General features: G+C 41.9%; 1 protein-coding gene across 3 annotated transcripts in view; it reads left to right on the top strand.

Annotated features, from left to right (window-relative positions):
• The window catches only part of TTC7A (tetratricopeptide repeat domain 7A), a 183,934-nt gene that overhangs the window by 70,982 nt on the left and 96,489 nt on the right, over window positions 1-16,463 (top strand). For all 3 annotated transcript variants that reach the window (XR_014691589.1, XM_084514860.1, XM_084514861.1), the window contains 2 exons: window positions 2,536-2,608; window positions 8,936-9,096. Coding sequence is in view for 2 of the 3 variants with exons in the window: in XM_084514860.1 (XP_084370986.1) it covers window positions 2,536-2,608; window positions 8,936-9,096 (234 nt within the window). In the remaining variant the exon portion in view is untranslated. The remainder of the gene's footprint in view (window positions 1-2,535; window positions 2,609-8,935; window positions 9,097-16,463) is intronic.

Raw genomic sequence — 16,463 nt, 5'->3', positions numbered from 1 at the left:
ATGAATGTTTGCACAAGCTGTTGTATGAAAAGAGCTACAGAGTGAGCAATACAAAGTAGTCAGCACTCTCCTGTTACTCCCCACTGTATTTCGCAGGGTGTCTCATTCAGTCAGTAGCTACACGCTGAAAGTTCCTGTGAATTAAACTCCTCTGCAACTACTGCTTCCTCCAGTAAAACTCCTTTGGTAGCGTGAGGTTAAAAACCCTTTTTGTCAGGTTGAACGTGGTACTGGATCCTCGCTGGTTTTCTGATGCTGAGCAAGGGGGAGCCCTGCATGTTTCTCCTGCACTGCTTTTGCAGTGGTTGCAGGAGCAACTGGTAGTGGAAACTTACTTTTGTCAAGCTGAAACCACAAATGAAATTGTGGATATTTACCCCATGGGGATCTGAATGATTTAAAAATGTGTATTTAAAAAGACATTTATACTGACATTATTTAGATCAGGAGTATACTTAAAGTCACACCAGTTCACAGACTCCAGTGTAATACCTTCACTACTGCCCAATTTTTCTGCAATTGCAGTACTGCAGTGCTTTTAAACTACATTTATTTTTATCCTTTGACCTTTCCCACTGGCTGTGGCTTGTTTTCATGGTATCTTAGCTCTAGCTAGGAAGCAGACAAGGTTCTAGCCAGAAATGAGGTATTCAAACTTCAGCCAGCAGGGGTGTTGTGACAGTAGCTACTAGTATCTCTATGCCTGGGTTTGGTTTCCTTTTATTTTCCCCCGCCTTGTTTTCCACCTCTTTTTAAAGTAGATCTAGGATTTCTTAGGCTGTGGTTTGGCCTGTAGCCATCCTTATGAGTGGCCTTTTGAGCTGGAGGCTTGGATCAAGTATTTTTCTAATACCTTTTGAGGAAGCAGAACAGTAACGTAATGACTGTCTCTTTCCAAAAGCATCATTAATCTCTTCTCCCATACACCCATGTGAACTTTCCTGTTATGTATTGTTGGAGAGAATATTGAAGGTTTCACAGGTGCTGCTTGCAAAAGAGGTGGCTCACCCTACTCCAACAGTTTGGGGCAAAGCTGGATTCTACCTTACGGACTTGTATTTAAAATTTTTAAAAAACTGGAGAGAAGTGACTTGCCTGTGCTAATTGCACCTGTGATGTATTTGACATTGCTTTAGAATCCCTGAGTGCTATCTTGACTTGCAGAGTTGTAAGGCACATTTGGTCCATGCTAAATTAATTAGTTCTAGAGCCATTAGTTACAAAAGTCAATTCCAACAGGTTCTTGCTCACAGGCCAAGATGGTATTTGGGAGGTGTCCACCATTAAAATGGTCTGTGATTTGTTTCCTGAAGTAATTCTGTGACTTATTTGCTTGATTGTAATTAGCAAATGAATAGTTTTGGCAGGGTTTCTAACCTCCAGCCTTGTCAGCCTGTCAGTTCTCCCTCATAAAGACTTTGACCACCTTCCCTGTCATCCGGGATCACAGCCTGCGAAAGAGGTCGGCAATGTCAGCCTGCTGTGAGCGTCCTTTCTCTCTCCCACCTCCCCAGTGTGTGATGGCTTTGCGGTATGACAGAGCCAGGAGCAAGCTCCATGCATCTGCAACTCCCTGTGGATCCACTGGTCCTGAGCTGGGCTGCCCACATGGCACGGGCCTGCGACCAATGCTGCTCCTAGTTTAGGTCCTCAAAACTTGTCTGCACGTTGCCCTGTTTAAGGGCTTCTCTGCAGGCTGCAGTTTCATGCCAGCTGCCCTGGCTGTCCATTCCTGCTCCCAGCCTTGCTCGTGTGAAGGACGCCCACGCTGGGTGCTGGAGTCGCTGCAGTCCTCAGTAGCCAAGCAGTCTGTGCAGCGTGCCCCTCTGCCTGGCATGGACTAGAAGATGGTGTCTGAGAGGTCCAAACTGGTTTACCAGGAGAAACCCTAGCTTGAGAAGCAAGGGCTTTGGTTCTCATCCAGGCTCAGCTCCTGCCATCAAATCCTTAGTCCTCCTGCAGTGTCTTCCCTTTCCAAATCAGGAGTCTGCTGTCAGCAATTAGACTAGGAGCTGTAGGGTGGTGGGTGTTTGGTGTGTTTGGACATTAGCTGACATCACAGGCTCCTGGTCTTTAGTCCTCCACATGCTCATAGTCACAATATAGCAGAAACAATTACTTTTCAATGCTAACCCAACCCTCTCCTCTTGTGTTTAAAGTGTCAGTATTGGAACAAGTTGGACAATTATCTCCCCTCACCCAAATTACTTAAAATAACGCTTAAATAGTTTGTCACAAGGTAAGAGCTAATTTGGTCCATCAGGTACCTAAGTTCCAAAACATTAAATGATGTTTAATGACTGAGCATTTAAGTTCCTGACAGTTGTGTTTCTCACATTTATTCCTGTGAGCCTGCCTTATCCAGGTGGGCATCAGCATGCTTTTTGTCAAGTCTCAAGTGTGCTCTCCCATTACTTGTTGAATTATGTAGGACAGGACTGGGCTTAGCTCTGTGTCTGTGACTTGTGGCAAAGGAGTTCTGGAAAGTACAATCTAACACTCGCTTCTTTTTGTGTTGTGTGGTCGTCCTTGAAGAGCACGTGAGTTGGGCCCGGAAGATCACCAAATCATCCTCTACTTGTCACTGCAGCTGGCTCTCGTCAGACAGGTACGTGCAATAATTGCCAACCACTGAGGCATTAGCAGGGTGGGAGAAGGGCAGTAAAATTGAACAAGATTAAACGATGCTAAACAGGGTCCCTTCCTGCCTACGTTATAGCCAATATCAATCAGAACACGTTTAAGACTTTATTTTTGAAGCAGTAATTCCATAGCACATGTAGCCCTGGGGAATGCCGTTCCCTAGGGTGTGCTTTCAGCCCTAACTCTGAGCAGTGCTGTTCCTGCTCCAAGCAACTTTGTCCGGGTAGGGCGGGTGAGAGGTATTTATTCTCGTTCCCTGGGTATCATGCCGTGTCCCTGTGCCCTGCTGCAGGCTGCTCCAGAGGCTCTCTTGTTACTGCCTGGTTCTGTATCACACCAGATCTCACATTCTCAGCGCTGGGGACTGGTTTATTCCTTACTTGGGCACGTTCGGCGTTAGGCTTTGACGGGTGCTGGAGCTCTGCAGCGAGTGGGATTAGTTGGCATTTGAACACTGCTGCGGGTGTTAGCTCATAAAAATCAAACTGATCAGAAAATACACTGCGCTGTCTTATTTCTCTGTCCCTTCTTCTTAAAAGCCAAGGACTTTATTAGAGCAGTCCCTAGTTATTAAATGCTTCTATAGCTAAATTTGAAATTTCATCATCTTTTCCTTCTTTGGCAGGCTTTCTGCTTGCTGCAGTTTTCTCTCCTTAGTCTATGCCACGGAGTCAAACAGTTGGATCCTTCTTACTTTCTTGAGCTAATTAGGAGAGCTGTGTGTTCATTAGGTTAAACTAATTGTTCCAAGGGAGCACACTCTCGATAATGTCACTTTTGTAACCCTTTCATAATGAGAGCAGTGTGTTGTGAGGAAGCCTGCAATAAGAAAGGATAATTAAAATGGCTTATTTAACTTTGTCATCAGCCTACTGGCTGCTTTATGATGCAGTTTGCTCAGGGTCTTTGATTAAAAAATATCCAGCCACCCCTCTTTCTCCCACAGCTTCTGCCTCTTAGGGAGGATGTCTGATTTGCTGCCCCTTTTGCCCCTTGCCATGAGTAAAAGCATTACAGCTTTTCAACTGCTGTCGAAAATAAAGATTCAAATATTCAAAGTAAAAAGATTTGTGTGGTAATTTTTCTTTCTTGTCTTCACTGTTGCTGGTGTACTGCATTTTAACTCATTATCCTTTATTTTTCTCCAGTCGTAGCCCATCTTTATGCTTCTGTTTTGTGTGCATCATTTCATCATCCCCTTACCCTCCTGTTCTTCCCATTCAGTCTCTTGTCCTCATGTTCACTTCCTTTTGTCTACTTCTCTTGTATATTTTCATCTTTGATATTTTGCCAGTCACCCCTGCTACCCTAGATGTGTGATCTAAGTGCGTTATGTAGTGTCAGCCTGAGCCCTGCTATGCTGCTCCTGCTCTTCTCCATCCAGTGAGATATAAATCTTTAACGCATGCTTGGAGAGGGAGAAGATACCTGAGACATCTTTATTTTTAGACTGCTGTAAAATATCCTACTCTTCTTTTGCCAGTTTACTTAATGATAAACATTTGGTAATGCATTTTTAATATGCTTAATTATTTAAAGTATCTAATATGTTCTCATTCTGATTAACTGAAAGATAAATGATACCTTTTTTTTTTTTTTGATAGATTGCATTAACTATTAAATGTCATAGGGCTTTCATCAGCCTATGCTGCAGTACCACACACAGTAGGTTATAAGATAATACCCAAACGTTATTCTCAGCAATAGACCTTTTTGTTACCATAGTCAAGGTCAATAAATGTGGGGTACCTTACCCAACACTGAAACATCTAGGTATCAGCTTGCATCGATAAGGGAATGTTTTCGTGGAACAATGCAAGAGACAGCTTGACCGGTAGGGTGCCAGAGTTTGAGCAATTTATCTTCTTTGGAAGACTCTGTGAAATGTTTCCGATAGCACTGGTCTCTGTCAGCGCCAGGCACAGGAGAGGGGAAATGGAAAAGCATGAGCTTCCCTCTGACACGTGATGAGGACGTGACAAGACGGGGAATGATTATAAAAAGCCCTTCACAGAGCTGGCAGCCTGAAGGCCATCATCAACCAAAATGAAAGATGTTATGCATGGTGTTTGTGCGTGTGACTGTCTTAAAGACCACCGGCATCACTGGTGGACAGCAGCAGCTCTCACAGGGTTGAGGTCAGCCCCGTGGCATTTTAAGGCGGGCTTTTCATCAAAACAGAGTAAACTCCCCCTTTTGTGAGGAGTGTCTCAGTCTGGTTTTCCCTGGAGAGGCAGTGCCATCAGGCTGGGGTCAGCACGTGGTGTGGTGGTTCTCTCCACCTGCAGGGCCGCTGGGGCTGGCCACACCGATGGACAAAGCAGCTCCCGGCTGCTGGTTTGACTGTTCCTCCTGTTTCTGTGGTAACAGCATTTGGATCAGCACAAACAAGGTAGCTCGAGCATTTTCAAGCTCACTGATTTTAATGCCTTGCCTTGTTTTTTAGCAGGCCAGTTTCTATGGAAATGACTCTGGAGAGTCAGTACTTGTTAATTTTAAGTGCCGGTTCCATTCTCATTTTGGGCAGTGTTGGCGTTTTTGACCTCGAATGCCATGTAAATCATTATTGGACACATAAAAACAACATATGGGTTTTCGTACCATTTTAATATTTGATTTGACCTTTCTTTGCATGAAAATAGGAAGGCAAAGACAGCCAGGGGCCAGCAGCTGAGAATTAGAGGTCTCACTTATCAATTTCATCTGTGGGCTGCCAACAGACCTGAAGTTTCAAGTGGCAATATCCAGAAAACATGGACTGCCTTCCAGAGTGTCTGGATGTAAAAATAAGAATCATTGGTTATGAACACCAAAGAAAACATTTCAGCTGTTTTCTCTGTGGTTTTTATTCTGGTTTCAGGGAGGTGAGAGTGTTGTCTTTACTTTGCCCCAGGAGAGGAGCTCTGTTTCCATTCAGCGCTACAAATGGGGTTAGCTCTGTTCTCTGTTGCTCCCAGACCAACAAGGGCTTCCTCTGCTGTAGAGCAGCATGTAGCTTTTCTGTTGAGGTCCTGGCCTAGGTTTTTCTGGTGATGAAAAGCAACTTGTAGTAAGAATTAAATAATAACCTAACTCACCATTTTGTCTGTGGTTGCTTTGCTGAAGCTTGGTGGACTGTAGCAAGTTTGTTTTGAATGGAGGTTGTTGCCAGTCAATGAAGCTTTCTCCTTTCCGTAATCCCCATGCTATAATGACAGACAGAAGGAATAGTCGTAATGGTTAATTAACTGCAACTCTCAACTGATTTGAAAATATAAGGCCTGAAAACTCATCTGGATCGAATGCTTATGAGATCCCGTTCGAGTTACCGCTCTAAGAATGCAAGTGCATTCTACCATTGTGAATTATGTTTAACACCCATACTGTTTTCTTTTTTATACCTGGAATTGTAACATCCCAGCATTGCTTTTAAGGAAGCGTGTAGCATTACCTAAATAAATCCTATTATAAGAGACAGCCCAGACAATCCACATTGTGGGATCATTTCGGTAGTGCTGCAAGGTGCTATTTCTGCAGTATCATTGCTTCCTGATCGGTGCGATCTGAATATACCCACGTGCCATTCAAAACAGGTGCGGTATATTTATTAACAGAAAGATGAATCAGAGAAGGGGAGCATCGTCTAATTGCAGGCCCCACTCGGACTTGCGGTCCAGCTGAAATAAGATTACTTTAAGGCGCAGCACTTGTAGGGAATTTAAGCTGGCAGCCTGCCTCTGATACAGCCCTGAAGTTTCAGCGTGCCACCTGCACTGCCAGCTTCCATCTTTCTCGTATTACATAGTTACGTAAATAAATAAGCTGTGGCATCTGCCAATGGATTGATGATCTCTGCTTGCGCTGCCTGCTGCCAAATATCTTGCTTTTGTTATTCTCGAAATTCAGTTAGAATTTTGTTGCATCTGGTCCGTTGCAGGTTGTTTTGTGTAATGCTTCCTGTAGAGGAAGAGTCTCCTGAAAATGTCAAAGGGTATTTTTTCTTCCCTATATTTCGTCCACTGTTTCTAATTACACAGCAGGAAAACTGTGTAGGCTACTAATGGTGTTACAGTATTAAAGAATCTTTTTGGGCTGAATTTAAGCAATCAGGTGTAGGGGCGTATGTTAACTTCCATAACCAGCCACTGCCTGTGATGGATGGTACTACAGGAAGGAGTTGTCTCCCAGCACTGAAATGAGATGTAGCTGTTGCATGACCTATGATAAAGAACAGGGGAAAATTATTTTAGATTACATCCATTTCAACCATACATGGCTGCCTGTTCAGGAAGCACAGGTTTGTAGGAGAAACCGCAGCTAACTTTTTTGCTGCTTTGTGTAACTGAGTTTGCACGTTCACATGCAAGTAAGGTCAAGTATCCTTACAATTTCTAAGATCCCTCAACAGAGGTGATAGTTGCAAGTATTACTCTTTATCTGGTTCATGCTGGCAAATTAGGATCATCTTCACAAACTCTGAATTATTGAGTAGAATCAGAATAGTTGCATTTGGAAGGGACCTCTGGAGACCATCCAATTCAGTCCCTGCTCAAAGCAGGGTCACCTGGAAAGAAGCAGGTTGCTCAAGGCCCCCTCTGGTCTGGTTTATAAATTTGTTTTTGTCTAATGATTTTGTTTTTCCCCAAACTTGGAATTTAGTAATAACTACTTTTGCCGGTCTGAGGTAGAGAAATGGAAAAACTGAGAAGTGTTTTTAGTCCTGAAGGTAATGATTTTGATAGCAGTTTTGCTTTAGCAAGCTGAATTTTTACATCTTTGGTATACCTCCTGAAGTACTTCATAGGCTGGCAGGTTGGAGCCTACAGCATCCTCATGTCTGTTGTTGTGTTTCCAAGTAGTCTTGTTGTTGGTATTGTTTTTACATGGTAATGAAAAAGTGTTCTAGGAAGCTGCTGAGGGAACGTTGGTGATTTTGGCCAATACGTTTACCTTTACAGTAGGCTCTAACAACACATGTAGCTCATTAAAGTAGCTGCACTGACGAGCAGTAATTCATTAAAGCTGGGAACTCAGTCATATATCTGAACCTAGGCCAGGACACTCAGCAGTTTTGAAGCAGTGGGCCAGGTGCCAGTTGGGGGTTACATCTGTGGATCGGTCAATCACTTCTCTCCAGGCTTGCATGGAGTCACCGTGCAAGTAATAGTGTAGTTAAGGACTTCGGCTTGTTTTATACACTATAAGAATGAAAAGTCATCTGGGCATTAGAATGAAGTTGTCCGTTGAGTAGAATATGGACTGTGCTCCCAGAAGCATGTCTGGGATCTAGATGGCCAACAAACTGTATTGTAACTGCAGGCAGTGTAATTGCTGCTCTGTTACGTGCAACCTGCCTTCCCCAGGGATCTTTGGAAGCAGTGGGAATTCCACGCTGGTGGTACACCGTGGCAGGAGAACCTCTGCAGAGCTTTGAGAGGTGGGAAGTTCTCACAGTAGGAAAGAAGAAATGGCATTCTTCATCTCTTAAGGGGAAGAAAAGAGGAAAAGAAAACTATACGTTTTTCTGTTTTGTTTGTTGGAGGCTTCCAGGGCCAAACAAAGAACTGGAGTAATTTAAATAACAGTAATTTCAAACACTAGAGGATCTTAAGAAAACCTACAAGGAACTTCTCCTTTGAATAGATAGCTTAGAATAAGTTACTGGATCATAAAGAACACATGATATACCTGTATTCTTTATAGAAGTTAAGTTTTCTGCCAAGTGGCACTTGATTTTAATTAACATGCTGCTGCTCTGGGTGTCAGGCCTGCGCTTCACTTAGCTGCTAGGAAAGGTATTTCTTTTTCTGACAGCAGTTTGGATCTTGCCTCTTTTACCCTTGAGCACTCATACTTATTTTTTTGTTCTTGATCATGAAAGGCCCTGTACAGTCTGTGCAAGAGACAAAATGCAGCAAAGATCTGTAATGCTCTCACCCAGGTGAAGAGGCAGCTGCCCATCGTAGAAAATGGAGTTGAGAGGCAGGCCTGTGAAGTGGATCTGCTTACAGCATAGAAACGTCATGCCAAAGGAAGAGGGGATTGATTGGATCAGGACTACTGCTCCTGTTTATAGACAGCAATTCAGTAATGCTGCAGACTCTTTTCTTTAGAACGAGTGAGTTTTTTCAAGCAATGCAGCCTGTTAATTTTGGCAGACTGTTCGGATAGAAGTCTTTCTTATCAGATGGCTGAGTAAGATTTCTTCAGAATCCCTAATGACTATATTTGTTCTTACTTTTGGGAATGAGGTGTAATGCAGGACTGAAGGAGAAATGTGTTTTATTTTTATTTCTACCCCATCTCCTCCCAGATTTCTGATGCTATAGAACATCTTCAGGAAGCATTGCAGCTGTGCAAAGATGACATGAATTCTCTGCATCTACTGGCCCTCTTATTTTCAGCTCAGAAGCACTATCAGCATGCGCTGGATGTTATCAACATGGCTATTGTTGAATACCCAGAAAGCTTTAGGTAAGAGTTATTACACATTCTCTTATATGGTGTGATGCATCCCATCGGGAATGATCTGCTCACTGGCTCTGCTGTTCTCAGTTACACATATCTCAGAAGCCTCTTAGATCAGGTATGCTACTGGTGTGTTATTCTGCACATAGGGGTACTGTAAAGCTAAAATATGTAATGCAACTGTGATGCTGTCTATCTGTCTCAGGAATGGTTATATAATTCGATAAAATTCCTGGATAAAGAGAAACAAATTGTGTATTGACCATTCTTTTGATTCTCATCTATGACACAATTTGCTGCAATAGCACAGCTGGGGAAGAAGATCATTTGAATATCCCAAACTGTAACACCATATAGCTGAAAGGATGGTATGGCTCTCTAAGACCGGGTTTTAACAATCATAGACTTCTTGGAGCTGGAATTTTCCACTTTTTACACTACCAACACTCAAAGATAGCTAAGACAGAGGTGGATAAGGAAGAAGAAACCTGTGATGTGAGGAACAGAGTATTTACTGGGTCAGATCAACAAACTGGTGCATCAAGTCCAGGACCTTTCTTCCAGCACTTGCTGATAATGTGTGTTTTAGGGGGCAGTGTCAGAACAAAGAAAACATATGGTGTTCACAGTCAGCTTGGGGACTGTTGAGTGAGTTTCTTTGTGATGTCTGGCAATCTGATTTCCCCAAAGCAGGAAATAATGCCTTCTCTGCTTCTCAGTGCCAGTCTTCACGTATGGAAATAACTCGCCAGGAAATGGCTTCTGGGAGAAGTAATTAATATTGGTAATGGTTCGATGAACCACAGGTTCATCCTTGACACAGACCTGCTAGAGTGTGTACTCTTGAAAGAACCTGTCTTTGTGTGTTGAGTGAGCTGTGGTACGTAACACAGCTGGCAATGGGGCTTCTTTACAGGTACAGAGAGATGCGGGAGTAGGGGCTGGCTACTTGTGCTGCTGATCTAACTAGCCTGTTTCTGTATGGGTCTTCCTCTAAACCCACCAGCAAATAATTGATAAGTAAGAGAATGGAGAAAGAATATCAGAGCTGCAAGAAAAGAGAGAGGGGGGAAAAAGGCATTTATAAAGAAAATGAAGACTAAGAATCCAATGGCCGGGCGGAGGTGGGAAGGAGAATAATAGACACGTCTACAGTTCTGACTAAATATTAAAACCATTCCAGACTTTCTAGAGGTCTAAAGTGCAGCTTATGATAGGAAGATTTTACTGCTTTATAAAACTTCTTTGAAGGGAGAGAGACCTGATGCTATTACAAAGCTTATTACAAAGCTCTACTTGTTATTGCCTTGAAGGAAAATTGTAGTAAATTTTACTACTGCATGGAATGACTACAGAAGACTCCAAGTAAATAGTATAGACAAGCTCAACTGCATGCTTTCAAAGCTATGTTTAAAAGTGGTTGAATATTTTTCCCAGTTCTTGTTGATACGAACTAGGCAGCTGCATAATCTGGTGCCTTGAGGGTTCCCTTACTAATGACAACTCTTTTTGGAAGCATAGTTCGATGGCATGTATCAAGAAAAGAAGATGAAAGCTGCCTTAAGGGACCTCAGGGCACTATAGATGGGAAAAAAAATAAAATAAAATAAATGAAGTGTTACCTGGATGTATATCCTAAACAAAAGAAGGAACTAAAAAAAAATTAAGGCCTTAGCTAGCCCAAACTGCAAACATATACTCTTTCTTTGGTCTCTTGCCGTATATAACTAAAATGAGTTTGCTCCTGCTTTTTTATTTTTGTATTAAGTTCTTTCATAGTATATTTTAAAGAAATAATTACTCAGGGTGTCACATAGTTGGTTAGAGTGGTTCAAACAATTGGAAAAAATCACTGCATTGCTCAGCTAACATGCAACATCCTTTGGTGAGAGCCCCATAAGACTGACCCAAATGTATCCAGAAGTGCCCTTTCTTGAATGAAGTGTTTAAACACAGACTGGTTAACAAAACCTATCCTGTTATTTGCCAGTTTATTTTTTCTCTTCTGGATGGCCCCCTGTTAAATTAGAACAATACGATGTTACAGCATAACGTACAGCAATTTCTGATCACTGCCCAGTGTGACAGTGAATGTTTTATTAAATGATCACATCTTTGTAGCAGTACAGCAACTCGGGCAGGAATCATAACACTTTTAAATAAATATTCATCTAATATTCGTTCTCTTCCCAAGCTATAAGTCACTACTGTGTTGCTTGCAGAGTTTCAAAACTAGTTGTAAAGAGAAATAACCCAACCTTTCGGGAAGCACTGCTGTTCTACACATAAAGATGAACAAAGAGGCAGGTGGGTTGTGTTACTGTGGTCTGAGAGCAGCAGTGTCGCTGTCATATGTAGATGCTTTTGTTTTACTGAGGTACTACAAAGTACTTACTGTAAAGCTAGCGCAAAAAAACTCAGAAGTCCAAGAAATACTGTACATGTATCTTGGAGACCATCAATAAAAAGGAAGTAAATTTTGCATGGAGAATTGCTTGTTCTGTAGTCTTCTCAATGGTGGTGCAGCAGAAAGCTTTTTGTTTTTCCATCACTACTGCATTAATTTCATTAAGGACATGAAGTAATCTTCTGGCAAGATTACTGGTTCAGACTTGCTGTGAGCAGAGCTATTGCATGGTGTATAAGCAATAGCATTTTCCAGTGACATCGGTACAGTGATATCAGGTACTGCTGCTCACTTATTAAAAAAATAAATAAAATAAAAGTATGATCAGGATCTCAAAATGCACAATCAAAGTGTCATGTCCAGTTTTTCTATTACTTGTGGGGCTATTGTATATTGAAAATAAACAATCTATGCTTGTTTTGGGCAACATCTTCATGGGCAGTGTTGGGGTAGTACATATCGTTGACAGGCAAAAATTAGAACTGTCTTTTTTGCCTTTAATCTTCGTGGGGAATGAGGAGTCAATTTTCCCTAAATCACCGGTGTGCAAATCTTTGTGTTATGCCTAGTCTGTACTACAATTTTGTGTCAGGATAGTTGTCGCCCCCGCTTAGGTCTATACTGCAGAAAGGTTTTACCACTATTCTCATGGAAGTGGTGGTGGCCTCACTTAGCTTTAGAAGTGTGGCCTTAGAGAATCAGATCGGCAATGTTTATATGACTCCAGCTCATCATTATGCAAGAGGCAATGAAGCCTGGTACATCTTGTGAGCAGTCCTGGTGATAAAAACAGCTTGTTAAAATTCTCAGAATATTGTATTGTATTCTGAACTCCTCAAGGGTACAAGGCCTGGGGATCTAAAGCAACAATAAATTAATATTTTGGCTGTAGCATCTGATCACGTTATGCAACTCTTATAAATAAGATATTCAGAACTCTGAAGGGTGGAGCTTCTGTAAGTTGATGTCTTGTAGTGATGTGTTCACACCATGGCTGGTGAGAGTGACCCACAAATGTTTTTCTCTCTCTATTATGCCTTGAACAACAATACAGAGTAATAAAAAATGGGAGTATGTACTTGGGATGGTGGGGCCGAGCTGCGGTACAATAATACAAAACATACTAGGCATCTATGAGTCACTTAAACAAAAAAAAGTATTATGTGAAGTTAGAAGGCTTGTTTGGAGTTGCTTTTATTTTGCTGTACTAACCGTGAACGGTTGCTTTTGGCATGTTACGATCCATTATTTTTTCCATAAAATTAAAAAAAAAAAAAAAAAAAAAAGACCACAAGTGATTGAAATAATCATGACTATACTCCAGGGAACTGGTAACAATATTGAGTATTTCTATGACAAATATATGAAGGGAAATCTTTAATCTAGTCTTCCGACTCCTATTCATGATAACGTAGGCACTTAAAGGTTAAGAAAAAAAAAAAGAATTATAGAAATAGATATATCATTTTTTACTGTTTTGGATATTTTTTCACAATTTTGGCTTTTGGGGGGATTGGTTTCTGTTTATGTTTTGCCCTGGATGATTTGAGATAACACCCACAAGGTCCTGTACTTAAGAGCATATTTTTTGTGTGTAAAAGCAGGAGATACCATAAGGAAGTGTCAGTAACTTTGTGGTTTAAATTTCAAGCTCAGATGTTGTGGGTTTTCCTGTAGGTTCCTGCTGTGTATATGTGTTCGGGCAGTTTTTTGACATGATGTTGGTTTTGACATTATGTTTAAGGCTTAGTGACTACAGATAAGCAGGAAGAAAAGGAGACCTTTAAACCACTTTGTGAGAGTAATAACTGGCTAACTTCCTTTTTGATCTTAACATTTCTTTGTGTTTATTTGAAGGGTCAAGCCTTAACAGAATATGTTCTGACCACTCAGCATGGGTGCTTTGTGACAGATCAAAATGTCAATTCTATATCCCTCTATTTGCAATTAACTTCTCGCTGTTGCTTTCCTACCTGGCTGGAGGAATGGATGCTTTTTGGTTCCTGCTGGCTCACTTCAGTCGTTGTACATCCTGCTTTATCAGTGAGTTAGTCCCCCTCCCACACTCTTTTTTTCCCTGCTAAGTGTCATTTTCTTTGGAACAGCTGCAGGGTGTTCTGTTTTATATTCAAAGGAAGTGTTTAGGAGCCCTGTCTGTCTATGTTGAATGCCAGAATATATTGGAAAATAACACGTGTGTATTGACTGGGCAGCAGTGAGTCAGGTTGCCACCAGAAACACTGCTGGGTGGAATTTGGCCATAGTGCTTGCATGCGTGGGCGAGGAGGTGACTCGGTGCTTGGGATAACTGTGCTTCTGCTAGGCACTTTCGTGAACTCCAGAGGCAGACCCTGTTAATGAAGATCAGAAGGAGGACCTGAGGCGTGCTTACTGCCTGGAAATCAAACAGAGAACCAAGGGAGGATGGTGGCATCTGTGTGAGAAGCCCAACTCTGGGCAGCCTTTCCTGCTGCCAGGCTGCAAAAGATGAAACTATTTACCAGCAGCATTAGGCATCAGTTTCTGCTGGAAAACAATGAGAACCCTCCTGAATGGAACTCTTTCAATGCTGTTTTATATCCATGAAGGAGGAAACAAGATGCCCTCACTTGGCTGTCTTTCATCTTTGTACATCTGGTAAAGGTGAAGGTAAAGGCTGTGGAAAATATGTTGTCAAACGTACAGACCTGATAATCTGAAGGTGTTTCCTGAAGCTCCCAGAGGCCAATCACTAGAGTTATAGAGGAAGAGATGGGTGGGTTTTGGTGTTTCTGTTTTTTTTGTTGTTGTTGTTGTTGTTTTTTCCTTAACAGGCAGTCCTGTTTTTTTTCTGAAGGCTTTGAAAATGAAAGGTTGATAAAGTGCCTTGCTTTGGGGTAGGGAATTTATTTTTCAGAAAAAAAGAGCATCAGCTTTATTAGCATTCACTGAGAATGAATGTTGATAATCATTGCTGAAAAACTCAGGTCCTCAAATGCATAAAGGCCTATACTTAATATATTAAGTGTTATACTTAGCAAATTGCTCTTCAGTGTAGTAAGTCACTTTCCAAGAAGTTTGCAGCGTGGCCAGGTCATGTTTTCTTACGGATGAGTATCATGCTCTGATCACTCAATTAAAGGCTTTTTTTCCTACCCAGCTGGAAATTTCAGATCTGAGTGGTTTCTACTCTAAGGTCCTAGCTGTATTTATATAAGGAGAAAAGCACAAAATGTTTTTATTATTACTATTTCGTTTGAAAAGAAGAAGGAAGGGAAAGTATTTGGACTTTCCAAAGATCTCACCAGGGAACAGAAACTAGGCATAGTCATTTTTCAGCCACAAATGTGTTTTTTGCCTTTTGAGAGAAAGGGAGGCCTTTGCTTCTCACTCTCAGAAACACTGAAAATAATTGCTGCTTAAGTGGTAAGTCTGCTTCTGTTGCCGTTGTCATTAATGCCTGCAGAACCCAGTATGTAAGTAGACAGTCATATTATTTGATATTAGTCAATATTCATGTTACTTAATATTTTAGTCTCTGTTAGTAAGGGAAGGGGAATGATGAATGGAGATATAATTGAGAGAGACTAATGTAGAAGTTCTGCATTACCAATGTGCCTTTAAAAATAAAAATGTCCAGACGTATTCCTCAATATGTTAACATTTCGCAACACAAAACAGATAATGTGAGTCATTTGTGAATGCTTTATTCATTTTTACCTTCACTCAAAGTTTTCTGTTACATATGTAGTTCCGCAGTAAGTTTGTCTTAAGAGTGTATTTTAGGGGGAGCAGCAAACACGAGGATACAGAGCTAAGTGTCCACTCTCATTGGCAGAATTCCTATATATTCCTCCTATATATTTCCTCCCAGAAATACAAACTGCTGGAAATCTTAACAGGCTAAGACATAAATGTAGTGACCTCTACTCCATATGTCTCTATCAGCTGGAGAAGTGGCAAGAGGCTAATAACAAGCACCTCAAATGAAGATAAGGTGCACTAAAATTCGTAGTGAAAGGACTCCTGGGCATCTTTTTTCCCCAGGAATCTGGCCATTTGTGTCTACCATCCAAGCACTTGTGATGATTTGAAGTTGTTTGGTAGCTTTTGCATTTTCTCAGGACCAGGTCACTGTCTTTCAGCTCTTGGTAGAGCATGGAGCACAGTGGGGCTCTGAACCCAGCTGAGAACATAGCGTGCTGCTGCAGTATGTGTAACAAATAGGAGAGACAGCCAGTTGGTCCTTCCACAAGCAGGCAAGAGAGCGGTGTGACTAAGTAAAAGAGGAAGCTCTGACTCTTACCACGGGAGTTCAGCCAACCAGTCGTTTTCTCCACTTCTTCAAAAATTAGATGTTTGCGTTGGGGAACAGATAGGAAAAAATCTTTTGTTTGGCTTAATAAATTTCAGTTTAAGTGGGAAAAAGAGAAAAATAGCAATGATATAACATGATGCAAAAGGAATAGGATACACATGCTGGGATTATATTTAAAGACTAGTGAGCCTCTTCCAGCCTTCCCTGGATGATTGCAGTGAAAGTGCTTAGAGATTCACTGTGACATGGGGTAATAGAAATGGCAATGGAAGAGAGGAGGATGCAGCATCTGTCCACCCCCAGGTGCATGTGCCAGGTGCCCCAGACAGCAAGAAGGGTGCTCCCTGCCAAATTATGCTGCAGGAGAGGTGTGCACCAGCTGCAAGACGCTCAAAGAATAGCTGCTGTGTGCAGAGGAGCACCAATTGCTAGAGGGATGTCAGCACTGCCAGGGCTGCTCCTCGCAGGGAGCTGCAGCCCAGCTCCTTGGGGCACTGCTGGCAGAGCCACTGTGGGGACATGGACGACTTTGGGCTGGCTGCCCAGCTGCTTGCAGTTGCAACCTTGAGCCTTGTGGAGCCCGTAGGCTACTCTGAGCTGTGTAGCAGCTCTTCGGCTAGGCGTTGGCAGTGCCTGTGAACTAGATGGAAAAAGCAGTCAATGGTAACT

Source organism: Aythya ferina (genome assembly GCF_964211825.1).
Source record: "Aythya ferina genome assembly, chromosome: 3".
Classification (NCBI taxonomy): Eukaryota; Metazoa; Chordata; class Aves; order Anseriformes; family Anatidae; genus Aythya; species Aythya ferina.
This window is presented reverse-complemented; position numbering and strand designations above follow the sequence as displayed.